Source organism: Podarcis gaigeae (genome assembly GCF_964106915.1).
Source record: "Podarcis gaigeae genome assembly, chromosome: 15".
Classification (NCBI taxonomy): Eukaryota; Metazoa; Chordata; class Lepidosauria; order Squamata; family Lacertidae; genus Podarcis; species Podarcis gaigeae.
In genome coordinates, this window is record NC_139692.1 from 39,774,199 (window position 1) to 39,797,381 (window position 23,183).

A 23,183-nucleotide genomic window follows, 5' to 3' on the forward strand; every position below is an offset into this window, starting at 1 on the left:
GTTCAAGTACTACAACTCCTGGGCTTGGATTCTAAATTAGCTGCACTTAAATCCAACTGATTTCAGTAGGGAGAAAGCCATGACTATCTTTTTCGAAGCTACAAACATGAGTCTGACCAAACTGCGGGAGGCAGTGGAAGACAGAAGTGCCTGGCGTGCTCTGGTCCATGGGGTCACCAAGAGTCGGACACGACTAAACGACTAAACAACAACAACAATCTTTCTCCAGTTGATTTCAAAAGAAGACAATCATAATTGTCTTAGTCTGGATCCAGCCCAATGAGCTTCCCCCCAAAAAGGGATCTTTTTTTCAACCAGCCACTGCAGAGTGATGATATCTGGGGTCCCAAGCAGTATAGAACTTAGTACAACAGAACCAACAACTTGCAGCCAGTGCAATTCTTTCAGCAATGGTGGAACATGGTGGTGAGAATCAGTCCCAATGAGCAGTCAAACCACTGCATTTTAGGTTGTAAGTCTCTCTGGGCCTCATACCTGCCCATAAAGCACAGTGTACATAGAATCTTCACCCACCTATGATTTCAACATGCATGTAGCTGTCCATTGGGAGGGGCAAAGATAAAAAATTGAAAGGGTCAAAGCGGACGCTGATGTGCCCACAGGTCTTGCACTTCACTTGGGACCTCAGCTGCCCATGGAACAAGTCCACCACTATTGAGCGGTTCCTCCTCAGGTGGTTCTCCCAGGCCTGAAACAAAAGGGGGAAATAAAACCTGTGCAGAGAAGTAAGTAGAACAAGGAGATATATGCCCAATACTTTTACAGCGGTGTGGGAACCTGAGGGCATCCAGTGAAGGGTGGACTCCAACTCTGATTGTCCTCAACCAGTGGCCAATGCTGGCTGGGGCCGATGGACGCTGGAGGATACTGGGCTGCCCATAGCTGGTCTTGGTGCAAATACGACACGAGGGAGATTTTGGTGCTCCCAGGTTTGCTATAACAGTGTGAGGCAGTTCTCACACTGGTGTCAGCCACTCAGTGGGGTGTATCACTCCAGTCTGCAGGTACAGGCGCATGGAAGGAACGCTGCTTGGGTCAATAAATGAACAAATCCTTGCACATAGAAATCTAGATGTGTGTAAGAAAGTTCTACTTTTCTAAATGCAGGGTTTTAAAAAGGAAAAAAAAGATATATATTAGTTACAAAGCAGCATTTCATCATGTGAAATTGCCCTGCAGATTGAAGCTGTACAGCCCACTGGCTGACCACCTGAGGGAGGACTAAGCAGGTATGGAGTTCAGATGAACTACAGCACCTCCTCTGCATGGAGGGCACCCATGCAAAAGCCCAATCTGATCAAAATCCCCCAAGGAGTTGTATGTCAGAGCATGAGGCCCCCAAGCCCTAAAACTCATCATACTATTTACTGCATAACAACAACCCCACTGCAGCCTGTGCTGGTGGCTAAGACCTATTAAAGGACTCCATCCATCCTTTTGCTCACCAGCTGCCCCACCACACAATAATACACCTGAGAGTATTCACTGCTTTGTTTCAGCACGTGTGTGTGTGCACAAACCCACATCACTCTGCCGTATCTTCACATCCGTCCACAAGTCAATTAAGGGGGCCTGCTGAAGTAGGTTGAGGATCCACACCAAGGGCAGCTGGTCCTTTTTAGCCCTTCTGGCCCATTCCAACACCTCACTTCTTCTTAATGCTTTTAGGGAATGCTCCAGGGGAAGCACAGCAGCAACAGCAGAGGGAGGCCCTCATCTCGGTTCCACCATCCTCACTGGCATGCTTTGGCAAAGATGTAAGAGAGGGCCTTTTGGGTGACTGCCCCCAGACTTTGAACTCACTCCCTAGAGAAACTAGACTGGCTCCCTCCTTGCTTTCCTTCTGCCAGCAGGAAACTGACTGCTTTTAATGAAAGGGCTGTTGCCATGCTGTTTTTATTGTAATTATGTGTGTGGTTTTCATAGATTTTATATATGAGTTCTATCAATGTTTAATTGTTTTTTAACTATTGCTTTTTCTATGTTTTTAGTGGTTCTTGAATCCTGTCATGGAAAAAGGCAGGGCATAAATAAATACAACAACAACAACAACAACAACAACAACAACAACAACAACAACAACAACAATTCCTGAAAACAGCACAGGAAAAGGCCATGGATTGGTGGAGAGGAGGAAGAACCACATGCAGAGGCCCAGCACACACTCACCTCTGCTGCCACCTCCCAATCCGGCCGGCCGTCACTGTCTTTCAGTTCGACGTATGGCTTATCATGCACTCGGTTCAGATCCTCATGGAGACCATCCAGAAGAAAAGCCAAGAGCTCCTGAGAGTCTTGCTGCTGGAAGCCATTAAATCTGGGAGCATATTTAGCTATCGTCCACTGAAAGAAAGCAAAACACACAAGTCACTGGCCTTGACTGCAGCCTCTTTCTGATTACTAATCCACAGATTCTCAGCAATACAATCAGTGATAAAGGCAAGGGCCATGTACCACTTTAAACTAGGCTGGAACAGCTAAAAGCCCGGGAGCTTAAAAGGATGATTAGTGGAAGCAGCCGGAGAAAAATAAAGGCAGCCACTTGGTGGCAGCAGTGATGTTAGGGAGGAGGCAGGGGTTGATTTGCCTAGTTTGCTTGCCCCCACGGACCCTCTCATGGTGCAGACTGCAGCGCCACCTTGTAATTAGTTTGCAGATGAATATACGACAACACTTGTCAGTTCTCACCCGTAACTTTAAAGGAGCAATGTTCTTTTGTGTCCCGCTCCACAGCTCTTGAATCAAGTCCCCGTAGCATTTGGCCATATGTCCCTTCATTCCTATTGGATTTGTCCTGGAATGCATAATGATGAATTGAGCCAATTAGCCATTTGTTGCATTGAAAAAAGAAAGAAAGGAAAAGCACGCTGAGAGGCACTCCACACATTGCACAAAATGAGAGGGAGGAATCCTGGAGTGTGCCACAGCAGATGAACCGGAGGGGTAACACTTTTAAGGCATCGCTGTAAGCTTCCAGCATGGCAAGCGAAGGACTAGAGGGGGGACCAATGTGGCAGCCTGACAGATGTTGCCGGACTACAATTCCCATCATCTCCAGCAACCAGCATGATGGGAGTTGTAATGTAACATCTGGAAGGCACAACTTTTCCATGTGATATACAGAAGTTACCTGTTGAGCTCGTAGAGATGTCTGCCAGAGATGAAATACTGGGTGAGAGGCTGCGTGTTGCTGACGCACTGGATGCTGGAGTTCATGAAGCAGGTGTTCCCCAGGTTGCTCAAGCCAGTAGCCCCCTTCTCCGTTGGAACTGGAAAGGATAAAGGGTTGCAAAGATGATGTTACTCCTTGCTGCCTGACGTAAATGTGTACACACACACACACACACACACACACACACACACACACACCACACACATGATTTAAATTCCCCACAATGCTCCAGAGGGATACTATGCTGGGAGCTTTGTGGAAATAAAAATGGCTGACCAGTGGTGGGGAAGTATTTTGCTTGTGGGCTGTAGGCATCACAAATCAGCCCTGATGGGACCCAAGGCTGTCTGGTATTGATGCCCCCTCCCCTGGCATACACTGGAAGCACGCTTGTTTTCTCTTGTTAAAGTAACTTTAAACAACTTTCCTACTTTGGGTGGGACATATAGGTCACAGTCACCTGAATGTGTTCTATAGTTCGATGACAAATGGATATAAATTACAAACTTGTTTTATGTTGGGAAGAAAGGTACACTAGCCTGCATATAGTGTTTTAAGGCTACACATGCACACGCCTATGCAGTAATATTTTTAAACAAATAAACTCTAGGGGAGAAAGGCGAAAGAAGAGCAGCCGTGTCCAAAACTGTGTTGTGCGGAAACAGATTCCCGCTATTTGTATCTAGCCTCTTTTTACTAAAAGGGCTGTAAGCCCTGCAATGTCGGACAAGGATGGGTGTCGCTTCTGAACTTCCTGCATTTTTAGTTTAAAAGAACAAGGCACAGAAAGTATCAGTCTAAGCTACAATTCCCAAATCTGCTAGCTTTCTACCTGCAGGCTGCCTTTCCTTTAAAAAAAGGGTAGCATCTAGAAATATGAATCACCATCTGAGGCGATTCAGCCCAGTCTATAACCTCAGGGCTCCAATCACCTCGTTTCAATGCATGTGTCAACCAGCTGCTGATATTTTTTGTTTCTTTGGATAGGGGGAAGCACACACTTACCCTTATGCCTGTCTATTTTACTGCTGTTTGCTATAAAGGACATCTCCTCTGGCCAGCTCATGTCTTTGTTTCGAACTGAAAAACACAGAACAAAGCTTAGTGGGATAAACACTCCCCTCAAATTCATGATGCAGCCGATCCAGTAATAGGCAGCTGCTAACATTTACAGCAAGAGTTGGGAGCCTCTTTGAAGGTTCTCCTATACAAGAGCTGTGCAGGGGTAGCCAATTTGCAGCACCATCACATGATGTTGGACTACAAGTCCCATTGGCCACAACTAGCACGGCCAATGCTCAGGGATGAGGCGAATTGTAGCCGCAGCTGGAAGGAACCAGGTTAGCTATGTCGCGATAAAGGCACCTGACAAACAGATCCTCACTGGGCTATGAGAAATCTTTAAACTTCCATGGTGGAAGAATGTTTATTAACCAAACCCTTGTTTCAATAATAGTCCATTGGATTTGGCTCTCTGGAAAGGTTACAGTGCCACCGAAAGTAAGTAAGTAAATGCTTGTTTGTTTGTTTGTTTGTTTGATTGAAATTTGTACACAGCCCTTCATCCGAAGATTACAGAGTGGTTTGCAACATAAAACTACAAAATGAGAACACAAAATATGTCATAAAAACAAGAACAAACCAACAGCCCCCCTCCCACATTAGCACAGAATGATTTAGTAAAGGGGGGGGGACCACTCTCCTTGGTGAGTGAGCCCATGGCAAGCCTCTATTAAGCCCAAGCCTGGCAAGATGAAATCTGCAAGTGAATCCCAACTCAACAGCTTCATGCTGGAGTCTCCCTTGGAAATGTTTTTGCTGAAGGATGACAACCCACAGAGCAAAGCTGTGGGGCTCTCTCCTGGATTCCTGAGCCTTCCGGCCTCCCATTTCTACTTACAGCCATCTCTACCTTCTGCCTGTAACCAAGTTATCTGACAAATGAGGATAAATATACTGTGCCTGGCCAAGTGCGCTCTGGCTCATAAGAGCTTATGCCAAAAGAAATTATTTAGGCTTCAAGGTGGCATTTAAATCAAGAGATTTTGCTAAGTACAAAGCATACAGACTTCTTAAAGACACGAAGCATAGGGGGGATTATGTACAGTATATATTAATATGGCTTATTGAAAAGGGGGCAGTAGAACAGAAAGCCTGGGAAAAGTGTAGTAGTTGGCATAAACAAATAAGTATTTGGTTAACAGGTGTCTGAAAACACTTTGGGCCACTTTAACTGGCTCCAGACCGCTTCCCTATTTCTTATACCTTCTATTATTAAGTGCTGCTCATCCTGGATGCTCAGGTATTCCAACGTGTGGTCCTCATCATCCAGAAGAGTAAGGTAGTTCTGCAAAGACAGGGGAAAGGGAACAGCAACCTGTCAGTTTTTAGTTTAGAGCAGGTGTGGAGAACCTGTGGCCCTCCAGCTGTTGCTGGACTACAGCTCCCATCATCCCTGTCCACTGGGCCATGATAGCTGCTAGGGCTGATGGAAGCTGGGAATCCAACAGGATCCAGAAAGGCCACAATTTTCTCACCCCTGATTTCCTCCGCAGAGGTTGATATCCTGGGAATGAGATGCTGGAACAAAAAACCCTACACAGGATTCTGCGTGCACTCGGCTAATCCCAGTGGCTGCCTGCAACCATGGATGCTTGGACATTAGGAGGGTCACAGATTCAGTCAGAGGCATACCTAGAGGGGACCTTGCACACTCAGGTGCAGCTAAAATTGAAAGCCCAAAACCATGGCACTTGAAGTGGGGGAGAGGCAAGTACAGCATGCAAATGGTGCCTTATGCACAGAGTGTGGTCCTTTCCCTGCCAATTTAGACATTACGCCAAACCACAGCTGAGCTTTTGTAACTGTGGGCGGCCTCTCTGAACTGAGCCACTGTCTGTGAGCAAAGCACTAGTCTGACCCCGGATAGCAATTATCACAAATAAACACCTTGTTACCAATAACCTGCGCACCCACCCACCCCTGACTTTCCAACCAGGTTATCTTCCAGTCCTTGAATGTAAAACTTTGTGCGATTTTCTGGGCCTTACCTCACTGTTGTAGAGCCACAAGCGCATATCCTCCTCTTTTATCCGTAGCCTCTGCGACAGATACTCGTGGATCTCCTTAATCGTCTGCATGCGGCTAAAGCAGCCGGTGTAGGCCAGGACCCTCTTTAAGGGAGCGCTGGGAGATGGGACGTTCCCTGCATTCACAAAACGACAAATGGTTTATACATATGGGCAGCAAAAACAGAGAAAAAGGCCTTAAGCTGATTGCCCCAGGGATGGGGAACCTGTGTGACTCCAGACACGGTTGGCCTCCAGCTCTCAACGCTCCTGGCCACTGGCTGCACTGGCTGGGCTGATGGAAGTCCAACAACATCTGCAGGGCCACAAGCTCCCCAGTTCCTGGTGTACAAAAGGTGTTTCCTTAGGCTTGTTTGGGTTTGCTGGCATATTAGGACTGGTTCAGAGAGCCGCCTTCTCTACTTACATCACCAAGGCTTAAGTAGGAGAGGAGGCAGAACGCACACAGAGACAGAATGGCCAGGTGAGCAGGAGCCCTTGTAGTGCGTAAGGCATGCAACCATCCTCAGTCAACCAATGGTTCAAGACACCCACAAGTGAACACCTGTGACAGGTGTGGGGAACCTTCTGCCCTCCAGAGAGTTCTGGGTGGGAGGTGTAGCTCAGCCACATCTGGAGGGCCAAAGGCCCCAGATACCCGATGCCTGGGACGCCTCCACACATACAAATCGGATGTTCTTAACTTGTAATGGAAGTTCTTTGTGCTGCAAGTCGCTTTGGGTCTCTCTGTGAGAAAAGCGACAAATATAACAATTAAGATAAATTTTTATCTGCCTGTACCCCTGGTTAGTCATCCTACTTCCACTGGCACCAATTGCAGTTAATGCTAACAGGGGTTCACCTTGAAATCCGATTGAGAGCCAAGCCAGGTCTGCGCTAACCATAGTTGCTCCTGGTGCAGCAACTAACCACGATTAAAAGCCAGAGAGGATTCACAGGCAAGAGAAGAGACATCACAAGACTGCGGTGATCTCTTAAAGGATCCCTTACCTAGACAATTCTGTCTCTGTGTTTTCCCCTCAAATTATCTTTGCAGGAGCAAGAGATCTCACCCAGAGGAAAATATACGTTTGCACTTACAAATCATCATACATTTGGACTGATCAGCCTTCTCTAACCCGATGCCCTAAAAATATTTTGGGCTACAACTCCCATGAGTCCCATAGCAGCATTGCCAACAGTCAGGGGTGATGGGATTTGTAGTCCAGCAGCATTTTGAGAGCTGTTTCAGATGGTGGACCACCTTAGACAATTCCTCTTTGATATAACTAAGAGCCAGACCCTGAACGTTTTTGCATGCAGTTGTGCCCAAAGAGCAAAATTTAAACAGCAATTTCTTTTTACGTCAGCAAACCATCTATTTTCTCTCCACACACCGAGCAAAGGATTATATTTCTCCATTAACATACATACGTACAAACAAAGCATTTTTTCCAGCAATTTAAAAAAAGGTGAGAGGATTAGGAATAAGATTACAGCAAGAAAGCATATTGGGGTGGGGGGCACTGGAGATTAATAGTTGATTGTAACAGTTAGTACAGAGCAAAACCAAATTCCAGATCATGATCAGATACAGCAAATTTGAAGAGGCCACAAATCTGAATCAGGGAATTTGATGTGTTCAAGGCAAAGCAGTTCCCACCACAGAATGACAAGTAAGAATTTGATGGTCAACTGGCTGACTTTTCAGCACAGCTGGTTAAAGAAATCAGGCCAATTTATAAAAGTTTTTGGGGCTCATAGCAGACCCTTTCCCTTTTAGAGAGTGGAAGAACAAGCATTGAAGTTTTAGAATGAAAATTCAAGCAAACTCTTATTAAAGGCTTACTTATCATTAGAACTTTCCTCTCCATGGCCTGCCAATCTAATGCCAGCAATGGTCCCAGGAATTCAGCATGTGTATCGTGCCAGGACAGGGTATCTGTGGCCCTCTGGATGTTGTTGGACTACAACTCCCATCATCCTTGACCATCTGCCACACTAGCTGGGGATAATGGGAGTCATAGTTCCAAAACATCCAGGGAGCTGGGTCACAGGTTCCTCTCTCCTGATCTAGTATTAACAGTGGGCTAGACAAATGCCTCTTTGAAAATGGTGACTGCTGCAAGCTCCACACCTCCTACCCACAGCATCCTTTAAAAAGGGGTGGGTGGGTTGAATAAAATGCAACCTGGACTCTGCAAATGTGAACTAGGACGTTCCTGATTGCAGATTGACTTTCGGCCCCCTGCCCCCAATGGCAATAACTGCTGACAAGTGGGGGGGGGGCGATACTGAAAAACTCCATGTCTTTTGATAAAAATGGTAAAATGCCCAGTGAGTTTCAGTGAAAACGTTCCTCAAAAATTCAACCTATTGTATATTACTAGTAAAGACAACATTTATCAGCGTTCTAACAAGGTTCTTAAATGTATGCTTCCTTCCAACTCTTCAGCGTATTTGCATTGAAGCTGATGAGTGTTTTAACTATACTTTCCGCAGAAGAACTGCTGGCCCTTCAGCTGCTGTTGGACTACAGCTCCCACCATTCCTGACCACTGGCCATGCTGGGTTGGGGCTGATGGGAGTTGGAGTGCCACCATGTCTCAAGGGCCACAGTGTTACCCAGGCCTGATTTCTTCAAAAGCTCAAAATCCATACAACTGATCAGTTAGGGTGCCTTTAAACAGATTACTATTTACCTATACAGATCATTTTCATCTGTACCTCAGCATTTAGAGGGGGAAAGAAATGGCTTCTAATGTCTCATGACCTTTGATAAGAGTTTTTTGTTTTGTTTTAAACCATCCCTTTGGAAGTGGGAAGGAGTTTCCATCACCAGCCCCGCTTTGGAAGATTTCATTTAAGATCATTTACAAGCAGTGCCGCAGCAAAGCCGTTGAAGTCTGGGCGGTGGGGCGGGCCTCCCTTCGGACACTACGCAGCTGGCTTCTTGCTGTATTCTTACGTTACCTCTCGGCAAATGTTGAGGAAACATCCTCAGGCTCATCATACCCATGTTCACCCAGATGTTGGACTGCTGCGTCCGGGTGGCGGGCTGCTGCCTCAGGAAGAGCAGGTAGCGCGGGAAGAGCTCCAACTCAGGCAGGTTGGTGTCGTTGTTTCTGATCACCTGGGGAGGGGAGGAAGAGTGTTCCCGGTTGAGAGCAAGATTACCTTCTATGCAATCTATGTGGGGCTGCCCTTGAAAATGACTCAGAAACTTCAACTGGTCCAAGTTACTGCAGCAGCCAGATCATAGTCGTACCTTGGAAGTCGAACAGAATCCATTCCAGAAGTCCATTCGACTTCCAAAACGTTCGGAAACCAAAGCGCAGCTTTTGACTGGCGGCAGGAAGCTCCTGCAGCCAATTGGAAGCCGTGGAAGCCAAAGAACATTCACAAACTGAAACACTCACTTCTGGGTTTGCAGCGTTTGGGAGCCAAAACGTCCAAGTACCAAGGCGTCCGGTACCCAAGGTATGAAAGTACTGGCTGGCGATCTCTTTAGATTTCGTATAACCCCGGGCTGAACCAGCTACAATGAGTCCCAGTTAATTTATGGGGCCAACCCAAGAAGCTCATGTCAGTACTTAAAACCTCAAACAACTCAGGCTACAAATACCTGAAAGACGACCTCTTTCCCTACAGACCTTCCTGGGTGCTAAATTGACAGAATAACCCTCTTGGTTATTCCACTGCCCTCAGAAGCTCAGGGGATGGCGGCCGAGTAGCACAGCACTACTCTTGATTCTGGATGCCAACTTCTCTCAGCCTTGCCCAAAATACTGAGGAACCTAGAACTTTCTACACACAGAGACTGTGCTCTTCCCGGTGCACTATTCCCCCTTTCACTTATTTGTGGCACTGGCATACTGCCCAATTAACCTTGTCTTCTGGACAGCTAACCAAGAGCACACTGGCTAAATGCACTCCTGAAGCTTGCCTGGCACACACAAAATCTGGCCTGTTTCAGGTCATGAAAGACACTCGTTTCCATGGAGAATGTGTGGGAGATGTTTAGTGTTGAATCTGGGCTTTGTCAAGCTTTGGAGTTAACAGCCAGCAGACAGAAGCTTGAGCAGGCTGGCTGCATCCATCTCTTAATAATCAGCAAAACCATTTGTCCAGCTCTATGTAATACCCCCCCCCAAAAAAAAACCCCAATGTGAACAGAAGCAATACAAAAACCTATTTAGGAAACAATTGCTCCCTGATTTAAAACTGGCACACATCACACATCAAAATCACCCATAAACCAGGGGTAAAGAACAGGACCCAGTTGATGGACTAGGTCCTGAGCATCCTCACTCCAACCGCAGTGGGCTACTTTGACCAACCTGTCAATCACCTGGTATCAGGGAACCCAACTTCAAAGGAAAGAATCGGGAGCCAGGTCTAGGCCAGGCTGAAAAGGACACCAGTCAAAGAGCTTCCAAGTGGAACCAATCCCAGTAGGGCTTGTAATTGGCTGAAAATTTAGAAGTATATAAGCCCCACTTGCCATCAGGAGTTGTTAAGACTCTCAACTGTCCTGTCTTCATTTGTCACACCTGGCACTGTATATGACGGCAGACATGCATCAAAAGGGGGAAAACCTCATGGAGATAAAATTAGGACCTCTGGTTGACATGTGAGGGTGTCATCACAAACTCCAGATATAGTTTGACCCTTGTGCTATAAATCCCCTAAACAATAAACCACCTAAGAGATTTTTAAAATGCTTATTCCCCACTCCACACAAATTAAACTGAAGAGAGCCAAAGTATACTGATTGAACTTCACAGCTCTGACTGAACTGGAAACTATATGAATAGTAAAATGCTATTTTCCCCACCCCAGCCTTTAAAAACATCCTGCAAAAGTTTCATCAATGGTCAGAGACACTGAGAACAGGGTGGCATGAATGAATGTGAGCACCTGGGCTCTGGTGGAGAACTCGAGGACAGTGGCCCTTTTCAGTACTTACTGGTCTCGGCAAAGACAGGTTTGCGCCGTACCAATGGTAAAGAGCCCTCCATACTGGTTCTGGGACCATTTCATAACTCTTCCCTTGAATTAACTGAGGAGACTGCTTTAAACGACCACCTTCCAGAGTCAACGATGGAGCCTTCAAAAAAAGAGCGGGGAGGGCAATGTCAGATCTTGAGCACTTCAAACTGCCAAGCCTAAAAGGGTGCGAAGTGTGGACTAAATAAAGCAAATGATTACTGGAACACTTGCTAACAGGTGAGCTATCTTTTGCGAGAGTATCCCATTTCACATAACCATCATCATCAGTGCTTCTGCTATTTGCTCATCATAGCAAATCTTCCCCTGAGCTGTGGTTGAGCAACCATTCTCTCTCCTAACCTTATTAATTTTGCTAAAATATTTTTTACCATGCTCTGCAGCCAAAAAAAGGCTTCCCAGAGCAGCCTGCATTGATCAGTAATGAAACAACCCCTGTTCCAGCTGACAAGTGAATAGGCGTGGCATGAAAGGAAAAGTGAATGGGAAGGAGGAGGAAAATAACAAACTCAGGCATTAGTTGCTAACTTACAAAGCCATACTCTTTCTTGCAAGGAGCGGCAAAGCTTCCAGCAATTGTTCTTTCCTTGCCCAATGGATGGAGCCAGGATGGTCTCTTTCCACCCTCACCCCCAAACCTTAATGTTCTCTCTGGGAGGCAGGGAGAGCAGCCTCCCAGTGTATGCTGGTCCCCTGCCTGGTGGCAGAGTGTACTGCCCTTCAGTTCCGGAGCTGCAAAAGTGGACAGGGATCATTGCAGCAATTATACGGAGATCCCCAATGCTCTCCCCAAGGTTAAAAGGCAGGTTGGCTGCTGCATTACCAAGGCATGAGGAGCACCCAAAGCAGCAATTCCCTTGCTTCCCATTGCTGTAGCACCTGGAATGCTTCGATTTCCCAGGGCCAACTCAAACCTGGCAACCACAGTTTGGGGCTTCACTAGCAAGACCAGCCAAGGGTTGTAGACCCACGTGAGTGCCAACTGTTGCTCAAAGCACATGTCACTCCAGCTGGTTTATCAGTTACAGCCATTCTTGGACCATGAGAGTTTGGCTTCAGTGATCCATGCACTGATAATCTCCTGGATTGATTACTGCAAGGTGCTCAACATGGGGCTGCCCTTGAAAATGGCTACAACTGGGACAGCAGCCTGGTTGTTCAGTAGGAATATGCCAACACAACGCACAACGATGCGCAGATTAAACTAGAATTTGTGACGAAGGAAGGCGTATGGGAAGTCACTCAGATATTTCCTAACACCGCTAATGCCATTACCTTTGTTGGGTCTTGCGTTACGAGGGGCTGGTTATCAATCGCTCCAGGCCGCTGTGGATTGAGCTGCAGCAAAATGTTCCCATTGGATCCAAGCAGGCACTGATTGTTGTTGTCTGAAGAGTTAAGCTGACGGGAAAAGCATATCTCGGCACTAGGAGGCAGGGTGTAAAGGAAATCTGGAAGGGGAGACACAAAGAGAGGACAGAAACAATCCTTTTTGCGGAGTTATAGGTAGAACACCGGTCAAGCAGCATGCCCAGTTAAAGAGAGGCAGGTGAGATTCAAAGTAAAACAACTCATTTGGAATAAGAACTCCCAATTGGTTTAAGGGCTTTAAAACACCTGACTCTATTTTTGACCCCCAAATTATTCAAAGCTACACCTGCAAAGTGACAGCTTGAATCTTTTATGTTGTCCAACCTTGATCACCATGCAAATTTACATGTTGTCAGACTTTTTGGGACAGGGACCTGTCCTCTTGTGCTTTGTACAGTGCCAGGCACATTGGGCATTATCTAGCCAGACAGATCATACACCTGCTATGTCACCTGGTGATGCTCTGCTCCCAACTCCCATCAGCCCCAGTTTGTATGGCCAATAAGGAAGGATGAGGGGTGAGTCTAGCAGCATATGGAGGGTCACAGGTTCCCCACTCCTGCTCTAAATGCCCGGCCTTTATTTGTTGAAGTTACTTTGTGGTTCTGATATGTTAGCTACTGTGGCTCTGGTGTGCTGGCTGTAGCATACGAAAATAAGTAGAGCCTGCTAGGTTAGTCCAAAGCCCCATCCAAGCCAGCCAGATGCTCACAGGAGTGAGATGCGCCATACCAAAGTAGCTATCAAGCCTGGTCAGACAGGAATTGTCAGTCTGGGAATCAACTCAGTTTGCTCTTGAACAATGAATGGGTCATATTGAGGAAGCCAGGCTGGAGTAAGCAGCTTCATAGGATGAGGCACAACTCTACTGGACCACTGGAACAAGGATGGGGAACCTTTCTGATCCTCCAGATGTGGCCTGACTACAACTCGCATTACCCGGTCACTAGGCCATGCTGGCTGGGGCTGATGGGAGTTGGAGTCCAGAAACAGCTGGAGGGCTGCAGGCTTCACATCCTTGACTTATTGCTTCACATATGCTCTTGATGCATCTAAATTCAAACCACTTTTAAAACATTTTTTAAATTAAGTTAATGCTTACTGCTAGCAGTCTCTGAGGCTTCTGACGCAGTAGAAATGCTATCTGAAAACTTTTCTTCTGTGGCACTGAAGTAATTTAAACGGCCTGTTTTGTCTTCTCCCTGCTCTGGCGCATGGGCCGCAGCACCCGGGAGCGAGTTCTTACCTCTGCTTAAGACAGACGAAGGTTCGATCACAACAGGGCTAGCATCCTAAAATTAGAAGAGAGAAATGGAATTAAATTGCAGGGTGAGGCTCTAGCAGATACAAAGCACATTTAACTGGGGGGCCTAAGGCTTAAAGAGATGTAACTGGAAAACATTTTGCACAACTGACCATTTCGCTACCCAACGTATCAATCAAATTCAATTCAGTTTTCTTTTTGGGAAGGACGGAGGTGATTTTCAAGTTGCTAGCCCCTCGTAATAATGGAGAAAGGCCACATCAACTGAAAGATCCTAAACTAGGCTGCAGGAAGGCATTTATGAACAAGGCAACCCTGCTGGAATAGACGAACTAGTCCAGTACAAACTATCATGACGAGTGTTCATCGACAGCATTAACCTCATAAATTTGTGCAACCCACTTTTAAAGCAGCCCAGATGAGGGATCATCACCCTGCCTTGTGGCAGTGTAGACAATACGAAGCTAGACTGAGCAGTGGCCTGATTTAGTGTAAGGGTCTTGCTGGAAATGTTGCTGATTGGACCTGCAGTCTAAACATAGAAGGGCATGAACACTCTTTCTTAGTAACATTCACGAGGACCAGAAGCTGAACATCTTAAAAATGGAGACTGCAAACAGAAGCAAAAAGCTGTTGAGAACTGGCAGAAAGCTTTCACTCAAAGACTGACAAACAGGGCAGAAAAAGAAGAGTCTGAAATGGGTCTGAAAGCTTACTGGGACCTCAGAGCAAAAATTTGGGAGAACACACTGGTGGTTTTGGAAAGCAAATGGCTCTCTAATGGAGCTGGGGGGGGGGCACTTTAATTGCCATCTTCCCTGCACACATGTTTACTAATTAGCTGCCTGATTAAATACAAGCTCTTCCACTCCCCCACTCCAAAACAAATGTTTCACTCACGTAGTTGACATATTCTTTCCACTGCTGCCACCAAGGCATCGCAATAAGAAACCAGTTGTGTCCTTGCTGAAGGCCATATCTACTTTCTCGTTCTAACCAGCCCCTAGGTCAAGAAAAACAAACCAAAACAGATCAGAATAATATGCAATAATAAACAACCATATGGTTCTTTCATGTGTTCAAGAAAGGTAGGAGGTGACTATTATCCCCATATCGCAAATGAGGGGACTGAGGCTGAGAGAGAGAGAGTGGGCAGTGGGGAGGCATACCTGATGATTTGTCCTTCCTCTTCTGGAGTGGCAGGCCTTAGACCTAAGACTATATGGCACACCTGGAGACAAAAAGGAAGAAGAAGACAGGCCAATTTAAAGCAAGAATAGCAGGTCTGGAGCTGAGGAATGACTAGCAGGGGTATAGCTAACACCTGCTCCTGCATATGCTTGAATACATATTATGTATTGGCAGAAGGGGAAGACTCATGGATGTTGGCCACTGCTTCCAATAGTTCCTTGTTTCTTCGATAGCTTCCCACTCATGAATCTTGTGTTCCTTTCTCTTCTCTTTACTGCTGCACAGTGGTACCTCGGGTTAAGTACCTAATTCGTTCCAGAGGTCCGTACTTAACCTGAAACTGTTCTTAACCTGAAGCATCACTTTAGCTAATGGGGCCTCCTGCTGCTGCTGCGCTGCCAGAGCCCAATTTCTGTTCTCATCCTGAAGCAAAGTTCTTAACCTGAAGCACTATTTCTCATGCAAGCAGAGTCTGTAACCTGAAGCATATGTAACCTGAAGCGTATGTAACCTGAGGTACCACTGTAATTAAGCACTGGATCCTGCTCCCAAGGCCATTTCTAGTTTGGGAAACGTAACTGTTGAGTAAAGACTTCCTTTCCCCATGCTGATCATTTTTCTGGAGTTTGGGGCTAACTACCCCCGTTTGATTTCCCCCCTCTTCACTCCTGAACTGAGAAGGGCCGTGACACTGGGAGGGCATATGTGATCCAACTTTTTTACCTCATGTCATCCAATTTTCTTAATATTTTGTACACTTGTTGAACAATCATAACTATGTTTAAATCTAAAATTTTATTTTTTTATTTCATCCTGTTTGTGAATTATGAGGGTTTGAAATGTGAAAAAATTGACAATTTTGACTTTGCCGGACTACACAAAAACCTTAAGAGCTCAGCCCAAAGTGAGGTACGTCAAAACGCCAATCTCTTCAGAACTTCCTGGACTTTAATATGATATGTCACCTGATGGACTCACTTTAAATTTTAAAAAGTGATTAAAAAAATTAATATGATTAACACCCCCCCCAAAAAAATGTATTGCTTATTTAACATTTCTAAGAGCTACCTGCAAAATTTCATCTTCGGATCTCAGTGGGATCATATTTAAAAAACCAAAAACATTTTGTACATGTTTGGCTTATTGGGTTCTATTTAGGATAAATGGGTTTTCTTGGAGTAAAATATAACAGAATAAGCAAGACTTCAAACTGTAATATCAGTTACTTCAAGAATGTCTTTAGAAAGTTATTCAATTAAAATGTAACTGAAAAGCTAGTTTTCTTTTAAAAATGTGTTCCAAAGCCAAGTGATAACTTGCTGTTGCATGGTTTCTAATTTCCCATCATTTAAATCAAAGGGGTGTAAGTTCAGTTGTGGAGCACAAGGCCTGGGGTACAGTCTCTATGACCTTCAGTTTAAAAAGCATTTCAGCCGTACACCCTAGAAAGCCACTGGACATCGGAACAAACAATGCTCAGGCGGATGGACCAAAAGTCTGACAGAGTGAGCAGCTTCCTATTTCCTAAGAGAGCAGCCCTTGATAAGCAGATGGCTTCACCAGTGGCAGAAACATCTGGCTAAAGCATCCAAAGCTGCAAATGACTTGATTCAGAAGTCATGCCAAACCATGGTTTGCACTGGTTTCAGAGCTGCTTTTCTTTCCCGTCCTCTGACGGTTCGTAAATTGACTCCTGCCTCCACACTGCAGCAGTCTCTGAAAGCAGAACAATGCCAGCAACTATGATTTCTATTACAGATAGGTAGCCGTGTTGGTCTGCCATAGTCAAAACAAAAAAAATTCCTTCCAGTAGCACCTTAAAGACCAACTCAGTTAGTTCTTGGTATGAGCTTTCGTGTGCATGCACACTTCTTCAGATAGAAGAAGTGTGCATGCACACGAAAGCTCATACCAAGAACTGACTTAGTTGGTCTTTAAGGTGCTACTGGAAGGATTTTTTTTTGTTTTGACTATGATTTCTATGATGCGGATGCCAAGCCCAGCTACAGTTAGCACAGTTAGCTACAATTAACACTAAATTTACCAGCTGATTGCAAACCACGGTTTGTGCCAATTCAGGCACCACGACAAAGTACAGTTAAGATTCCTTAGCCATGCTTTAGTGCGATGTCGGCCAGTGACTTCCCAACAGAGTGGGCAAAAAACGCAGACTTTAATTCACCCACCATGAGAGAGGAGAGCAAGACAATCAAGAAGCAGACTTCAACGGCATAGTGATATGCATGGAAGAGTCAGAGCCATTTACCGAGAGCTGCATTTTAAGATACCAACATTGTATTCCACTCCTTTAGCTGGGTGATCATCAGAAGATTTACACTGTATTCTTTATGCAGTTCTCGAGGCCACCAATTTGAATCCCAGCAGGAAACCTTTTTGGGATTTAAGTTGATACTACGGTGCAAAAATTGCATTCTGCTTTATGAATAAACAACAACAAGAGAGTCATTAGCCGGCAGGAAGCGATATAGATTTCCCTAAGCACAAAACAGCTGGCATTTTTGATGCTGGCCTTTCTTTCAAAATCATTATAAACCACACGGCTGTAGTTACAGCTGAGTTTGCCGTGATTATTTTACAAGACATACTGGTGGGGTTGGGGGAGTGACTTCTACTAGGAAGGAAGAATTCTTAAAATTACAGCAAGGGCAGATGGGGAGGGCTGGGTCACCTTTTCCTCCGCCTCATCTGTTCCACTAGGATGAAAATTTGCCCAAGCTGCACAGGGGCAAAACTAAAAGTAAAAAATGATCCTCAAAGAGGAGTAACAGAAATATTTTAAACACTCTGGACTACAAAATAAGGCTTGAGAAACTCAAACTGGAAAAAGATTGCTGTGTTTCCGTACAAAGATGCTTGTGTGTTGAAGAGCTTCTGGTGATATTCTGCTTTGCATGCTCCCGTCTTCAGAGGTGCATGGGGCGGGGGCTAGGCAGATATTAGCCCAGTCTGCACAATACTGATCTGGGACCATGTACAGTGGTACCTCAGGTTAACTACTTAATTTGTTCCGGAGGTCAGTTCTTAACTTGAAACTGTTCTTAACCTGAAGACCACTTTAGCTAATGGGGCCTCTTGCTGCCGCCGCGCCGCCGGAGCCCAATTTCTGTTCTCATCCTGAAGCAAAGTTCTTAACCTGAAACACTATTTCTGGGTTAGCAGAGTCTGTAACCTGAAGTGTATGCAACCTGAAGCGTATGTAACCCGAGGTACCACTGTAAATGTATGGGCTCCAGAGAGACTCCCCCCCCCCCCGCCCCAAGCTAAGCCAATGTTGGGTTTAGTGTATCATCTAAGCTGGAACATAGTTAAGCTTTCTCCTCACTAACCATGTGCTGCATTGGCCAAGGTTTGCAGGGTGGGGAGGGGAGAACAGCAGCTGAGAGCTCCTCTCGGGAAGCACACAAAGTCACATGACGTCAGTAAGCTGTCGCTTGGGCTTGCTAGGCCACGGGGGTGTTTTCTACACTGCTATCTTGACTTTGGAAGATCAGCTCCAGGCCGGTAGGGTGTTATATTTTAGGTGCCAGTGAGCAATTGTTTTATAACTGAATAAATATCCAAGCTTTTGGGGGCAGCTCTGAAATTCATGCTGCCCTTAATGCTGGCCGCATCTGCTCTTAGATGCCTTTTAAAACTGAGATTAGGAAAATTAATAAACTACAGACCTATCAATGGCTATTTGTCATAAGAAGCCTCTGTTTTCAGAGGCAGTATACCAACATGTGGCTCGCGGAAGATTCCCCCTCCCTGCGCTAGACCTTCCATTCTCATGCTCCATTGTATTCAATTTGCTTTATTGCAATGGATTGTTTTGTTTACGAGAGAGTGGGGAGCTATTTTGTTGTGTGTTGCCTTGAGGACCAATTATTACTGAAAAGGTAGGATATAAATGTCTTAGAATAATGACTCTTTAATTGAGTGGCAATGGGACGGGGAGCCTGTAACATGTAGTTCTGCATGTGCTGGCGTGACACACATTCACACTTTGATTTGCAACACATTTGCAGACCAGCCAGCCAGGATTTAGAAGATTGAACCCACTTAATACAAAATGCAAGAGCTGTTATATCACTGAACACTTCTGCATTCCTGTGTGAGTCTCACTGAATTTTTCACTTTTTAAAAATAAAAAAACCAACAGATTGTGCTTGAAGGCATCCCAAGATGCCAGAATGCGTACAAACTAAACTCGGCATCAGTCAGGCAAGGAGAAGCATCTCCGTGAAGCTCCCGCTACAGAAAAAAAAAATAGGCAGGAACGCTCAGCACAACAGCTGACGCAGCAATCGGCATCCCACGACCGCAAAAAAGCAGGCAGGCAAAGCTACTTTTAATTGCTGTACAGTTGGGGTTTGCAGCCTGAGTGGAACTCACCTGGAAAAGGAGATTCAGAAATTCGTTGGCAAGAGCACTCTTCACACTCCAGATTTGGTAGTCTTCCAGAGTAAGGTGGCCGAGCTAAAGTAAAGAAGGAGGCAGCAAAGAGAATATTTGAGCATTTCTCCAAGCATCTGCCCAATATTTACACACACACACACACACACACACACACACACACACACACACACATAAATGGACATTGTAAAGCATGGGTAGAGACCCTTCAGCCCTATTAAAGCCCACCAGGGGTCCCGATTTTGTCTACAAAGCAGTTTCCGCCCAAACCCTGCCCACTGATACAGCCGCAGCTGCAAAGGAACGATCAGTGCATGCCTGATTGTTCGTCTGCAAGCTGGGTTTACATTTGGTGCCTTTTAAATTTGATGCAAAATACAAGCCTTGTTGGAGCTAATTTCACTCAGGAGCTCCCAGAGTTTTTGAGTGCAAGCAACGCTTGCCTTTGGCATTTAATTCAGTGCCAAAGGCAAGCCCCGCTTCTGGCAGGCAAAGTGGGATAAGAGTCTTCTTTTACAGTCACAGCTTTAGGTTTGACAAGTGGGCTGGAAAGGAAGAAATGAAGAATGTGGAGTGCCCTCTTGCTACTTCCTTTGAAGTGTGATCACTTGGCATCTCATGATATCAGGTGTCAAAAATGGCCCAGGAGTGGTATTGTTCCCCAGCAAGATCCAGTTCCCCACTCCCTTTTTTAAAAGGGACACAATATGCAGTTTCATATAAAGGACAGCTACTGGTGACAATACTTTCAAATGGATCTGAAAACCAAAGGGAGCAGCAATTTTTCATTTACATAGGCCTGAAACTGACTATGGTTTCCTTCAAAGAAACCTGGGAACTACAGATCCTCAAGACCTTATTCCAGCCATCTGTATTAAAAATAGTCTCTTCCACAACAACACATAACTCCTGACCCCAAAGGTACACAGGCTCTGCACTGTGCACCTCAAAACTTGAATCCTGAGCACAGATACAGTTGGGGCCTCCTCTCAGTCTGAACAGCAACAGAGGTTTGAGCTTGGTGGTAGAACAGCTCCTTTGCAAGCATACAGCTCCAACATACAGCTCCTCTTGTAAAACATTGTTTTAAATGGAACATACTAACCCATACTTGTATATAACATATATGACTAGCACATCCATTCTTTCATCTGATTTATGCATCTCAAAAATGCAAGAATTCCCAAGGAGTGGGGGACCCATTAAGACTGCATTCTAAAATTTATTCCAGTCACTGTTAATAACCCCTTGTTATATAACATCCCCTTCATTCTAGGTATCTAATCCATTTGTGCAAAAACAAACTTCTCCTATCCATAACCATCAACTATACTTGGCTACTCCACTTACAGGCCATTTCCATTCTTGCAACCTACCATTGGGCTGAATTAACAGCACACACACTTATCAACTCACTATGACCCACTGTTACAGCGGCAATTGTCCATGCTTGCCGGGGTGGTAGAAGTTGTAGTTCAGCAATATCTACACCTGACAGAATGGAATGGAAAAACAGACCAGCAGGCTCTTACCTTGGTAGTGTCATGTGCCTTCAAAACAGCTTCTACTATGTCCGGCAGATTCATGTGCAGCTCCTTGGGAGGGAAGAGGAAAAAGAATGACCCTAATGGACAGCTGAGGAACAAGATGTTCCAAGAGTCATTCAGCCTTCCATAGAAAAGCTGAGAAGCAAAAAATAATAATATTCTATCCACCCATTTTATGCAATCGCTGGATGATCTGCCAGTTTACAAACCTAAAAAATCAGTTTCTAGTTAGCACAACAGTAAAGGCATCTCTCTTGAAAACCGATCTGCTTACGTTAAACCACTAAAATACTGGCACTCATCAAGTTTGCTCTTCTCCTTGATCCAGAGAATGAAGGAAAAAGAAGCATTTTAGATATGCAAGCTGCAGTTCTTTTTAAAAACCTTCACTTTTTTTTTCTTTGCGTGGCTGCAGGCAGGACACTTTAAAAGACAAAGCAACTTTTGAGTGCAAAAACTTACAGGAATGTCATCTGTACGGTTATCTTTCCAGACTTCCAAAAGGGCAACCACCATGTCTTCAAGTTCAACGCGAGACAAAATCCCGTCTCGGTCAATGTCAAACACCTTGAAGCAAACTAAGGGAAAGAGAAGAGAGCTTGTTCTAACCAACAGCTATGCAGTCAATTAGGATACAGTTAAGGTTCAGAGGAGGAACAGGGTTCAATGGCACAGCAACAAAGCTCAACTTGATGGAAACTTCATTCCCATTGTGAACAGGAGGGGTAGCGCTTGGGGTTGATTCTGATAGGCACAAACATGGGGGCAAAGGTTTAAAGGCCCTTCCCCACATTGTCCAGATACAGCTTATCCCCCACCCAATACACTGGGCCAGCGTGTGGAAGACCAAGGTTTGTAAGCTTTGTGGACGAGTTTTGCATGCAGAAGATCCCAAGTTAAATCCCCTGCATTTCCAGGGAGCAGTGGGAAGGTCCCCTGCCTGAAAACCTGGAGAGCAGCTGCCGGTCACTGTTGACAATACTAAGCTGGATGGGCCAATAGTCACACTTGGTTTAAGACTGCTACCCATGTTCCTATAAAGTAAAGGAGCAGTGGAAGCAGATGGGGGGGGGGGCTGAAGGCCAGATGGAGCCCAATTGGGCCTTTCAGGACCTGCCCAGGTCACCCCCCTCACTGACCCTACTCTGCACCCTCCTGTAGTGATTCAACTTTGCTTTAATGCATCCCTGAACTGTGGAAATACCTCTTGCTTGTCTGGATGGAGTGGCATGGGTCTCTGGCTACACCCACCACTGGAAGGTATCCACCCCGCCCCTCCAAAAAAGTTGCCTACATGAGAACATGGGCTTCTGGCTGAAAAGGGTTCCCCACCCCTAAATCAGAACAAAGCTAGAATAATTCAGGAGAGATGCTTTTTAAGAGTGGTTTCTGTGGAGGACTTTGGAAGGAGGAGGAAGAGGAACAAAGCTGTATGATGAACTGAGGAGAGACTAGAGAATGGCTTCATTTGCACAACACAGCAAGCCATAAACTATGGCTTACTGTGAACAAGCATCAAGCTAGTGTGCACTGTCCTATCACTCCTCTTAGGCTCCTCCCTTAGAACAAAAGGGAGCAAAACACTGCAAACCTTGTTTTACATAAGCACCCAAATCAGGGTCAAGGTTTGCTTCTCGCTAAACAAACATTGGTTTCTGAAACCACAATACTGGGTTCCAGCAACACAATAAGCAACACCAGGAGAGGAGCAAAGTGGAAGCATTTGGGTAGCATGCTGTTCCCCCACACTGAGCCATAGTTTATGGCTTACCATGATGTGCAAACAGAGGCATGTAGTAGACAGAATATTCAGTTCACTCTCCATTTTTCAAAAAATCATATATTGGTATTTCCAGGACAAAGTAACATTATGCACTATACATACATGGGCGTAGGCTTCCGTGCCACAAAGAGCGCAAACTGTTTGTGCTTATGAATATTTTATTGAAGAGAAATTAAAATCCACTGAAAATAAGGTTATTGCCAACCAGCAAACAAGACAGCCTCTTCTAGAGAATTGATTATAATTGGCATAAAATGAGGGGGTAACTCACAATAATATATCGGATTAATAGAGCCAGGAGACAAACAGGAATTAGCATTTAAAAGCCCTCATTTTTAAG

General features: G+C 45.3%; 2 protein-coding genes across 7 annotated transcripts in view; one reads left to right on the forward strand and one right to left on the reverse strand.

The window, feature by feature from the left end:
- CA4 (carbonic anhydrase 4) overlaps positions 1-23,183 on the forward strand; it is a 255,167-nt gene that overhangs the window by 56,720 nt on the left and 175,264 nt on the right. The window lies entirely within an intron of this gene.
- Positions 1-23,183, reverse strand: part of USP32 (ubiquitin specific peptidase 32) — a 123,559-nt gene that overhangs the window by 16,244 nt on the left and 84,132 nt on the right. Inside the window, exons 8-23 of one of the 6 annotated variants that reach the window (XM_083714285.1) lie at positions 21,523-21,638; positions 21,046-21,108; positions 19,493-19,576; positions 15,076-15,137; positions 14,807-14,909; positions 13,889-13,934; positions 12,547-12,722; positions 11,231-11,371; positions 9,277-9,394; positions 6,244-6,398; positions 5,459-5,540; positions 4,199-4,273; positions 3,152-3,290; positions 2,710-2,815; positions 2,191-2,364; positions 535-709 (exon numbers count right to left, since the gene is read on the reverse strand). In XM_083714285.1, coding sequence (XP_083570411.1) covers positions 535-709; positions 2,191-2,364; positions 2,710-2,815; positions 3,152-3,290; positions 4,199-4,273; positions 5,459-5,540; positions 6,244-6,398; positions 9,277-9,394; positions 11,231-11,371; positions 12,547-12,722; positions 13,889-13,934; positions 14,807-14,909; positions 15,076-15,137; positions 19,493-19,576; positions 21,046-21,108; positions 21,523-21,638 — 1,815 coding nt within the window. Of the gene's footprint in view, positions 1-534; positions 710-2,190; positions 2,365-2,709; positions 2,816-3,151; positions 3,291-4,198; positions 4,274-5,458; positions 5,541-6,243; positions 6,399-9,138; positions 9,395-11,230; positions 11,372-12,546; positions 12,723-13,744; positions 13,935-14,806; positions 14,910-15,075; positions 15,138-19,492; positions 19,577-21,045; positions 21,109-21,522; positions 21,639-23,183 lie in introns of all 6 variants that reach the window. The other 5 variants (XM_083714282.1, XM_083714284.1, XM_083714283.1 and 2 more) reach the window with 5 other exon arrangements.